Source organism: Girardinichthys multiradiatus, chromosome 15 (assembly GCF_021462225.1).
Source record: "Girardinichthys multiradiatus isolate DD_20200921_A chromosome 15, DD_fGirMul_XY1, whole genome shotgun sequence".
Taxonomy (NCBI): Eukaryota; Metazoa; Chordata; class Actinopteri; order Cyprinodontiformes; family Goodeidae; genus Girardinichthys; species Girardinichthys multiradiatus.
Window position 1 is genome coordinate 32,861,933 of NC_061808.1, and position 2,186 is coordinate 32,864,118.

The window sequence follows — 2,186 nt, forward strand, 5'->3', positions numbered from 1 at the left end:
TTTAACCCGAACCAGCATTAGCAATGTTTAAAGAAAGCCCATTTTACTAAAATTTCCACAATACAAAGACAATAATAGAAATGCTGTCAAAAAAAACAGTATGCAAAAAAGGTGATTCTTCATTGGTCTGCAGTTTCGTCCCTTTTCATTGGACATGTTTTGGATTATGTAATAAGATGGCATTATAAGTTTTAAGGAGGGTGGTGAAGCAACACACAGGGTGGATGGTAATCTAGATGTGGAAAGAAGCTGCTTTTATAAATTTGTTTCAACTTTTTTGTTTTTTTCAGGAATGTTTGTAGTTTGCACTTCCGAGTGAGTAAAACCCTTCAGTGCTTTAAAAGATGAGACTAAACTATTTATTTCTAATCTAAAACATGCATTGTAACCCTTAAGACATATGAATATTTTTAAAATATGAAGTAACCAATGACAGCGATGGAAGTAGAATCTGGATTTGATGTCAGTTATCATTTTCATCCTTGTTATGAAAGTAGCAATGTCTCTAAAACACTGAGAAGGACTTCTTCTACAATGTGTACTTTATTCTACATTTTTCTTGGCTTACTGTCTGTTATTACAATGTGTGGAAATCTCCTTGTAATAATCTCCATCATTTACTTTAAGCAGCTCCACACACCATCTAACTACCTGATCATCTCTCTGGCTGTGACTGACCTACTTGTGGGGATTGTAGTATTTCCTCTGAGCATGTCTTTTTCTCTCAGCTCCTGTCTGTATTACAGAGACTTAATCTGCAAAATACGAGACAGCCTCGATGTCATACTGAGCTCGACCTCTATTTCAAATTTGTGCTGTATTTCTGTAGACAGATACTATGCAGTGTGCCACCCACTGACATATAGATCTAAGATAAATACTGGCATTGTCCTGGTTATGATCCTTATGAGCTGGGGAGTTTCTGTACTTGTTGCGATTGGTTTTATTGTAGCCGAAATAAATCAAGAAAAATGTAAAGAAAACTGTTTTTCTGATGCTGTACTTGAAAAGGTTTTGGCCCCTGTTTTATCATTTTATCTCCCAGTGATCGTAATGCTGTATATCTACCTAAGGATATTCCTTGTTGCACAAAGACAGGCTCGCAGCATCCAGGACACAGCAACGTCTGCAGTAAACATCAATAACGTGGAGAGGAAAGCAACTAAAACTCTGGCTATTGTTATGGGAGTTTTTCTAATGTGTTGGCTGCCTTTCTTTCTTTGTTTTTCCTTTCAGCTATTAGGTGGAGTTTCAGTGTCAGTGTATGAAACCCTTAACTGGCTTGCCTTGTCCAATTCAATGCTCAATCCATTTATATATGCTTTCTTTTACAGCTGGTTTAGGTCAGCATTCAAAATGATCATTTCTGGAAAAATATTTCAAGGGAACTTTCCTAACACTAAGCTCCTTTGACATATTTCAAATTTCAAAAGCAGAAATCCCTCTAGCCTGGAATATACTGTGTAGTCAATGCTAAAAAATTGGTCTAATTAGATTTTATAAAGCTAATGCAGTTTTTTAAGATGAATATTAATGGTTTTGTTCATGGCATGGCAAGAGCGATACTGTTTGTGCAGAAATGTTACAACACTTTTTCCTCAAAGTTTCTTTTTGAAACTGGATTCAGGATCTTTCTCTGCTTTATATACAATACATTCTGTACTTTCTGTTGTAATTCATTAAAGTCCTGAATGTTTTCTGGTTAAAAAATAAAACATATGAGAATATATTATAGGCAGAGAATAAAATTCTTCACTGTTTAATAACAAAAACATCAATTAAAACAAGATGCAGAAGACTTTGAGCCTACTTCTAATAAAAGGCAAGAATATGTGTTTTCCAACTTTTAATCTTGTTGTGACATAAACAGAAGGAAAATGTAAACACAAAAATATACCTTATCTGCCTACTTAAACAGTAATAACAAAAATGTATTCTATTTTTGGAATTTTGTGACACTTTATATATATATGGCTGAATCCAATTTTCTTAAAGTTTAGGGATATAAAAAAATTACTTTTATATTTATTTATCTAAAATGATCTACACCCCTGTCTAAATACCAGGTTTGTATAAAGTAAAAAAATAATATGGGTCATATACATATTAACTGCACAGCCAAAAAAAAGTCGCCACCTGGATTTAACTCAGCCTCCCATTGGATAATTACTCTATGGGCGATTATG

The 2,186-nt window shown here is 33.9% G+C and overlaps 1 protein-coding gene across 1 annotated transcript; it reads left to right on the forward strand.

Moving 5' to 3' along the window:
- Nucleotides 1–438: 438 nt before the first annotated feature.
- Nucleotides 439–1,413, forward strand: LOC124881843 (trace amine-associated receptor 1-like). Its single transcript, XM_047387664.1, has one exon. The coding sequence runs from the start codon at nt 439–441 to the stop codon at nt 1,411–1,413; it is 975 nt and encodes a 324-aa protein (XP_047243620.1).
- Nucleotides 1,414–2,186: the final 773 nt, after the last annotated feature.

Coding starts and splice junctions, on each gene's coding strand:
- LOC124881843 (XM_047387664.1), top strand. CDS start 439: ATGGAAGTAGAATCTGGATTTGATGTCAGTTATCATTTTCATCCTTGT.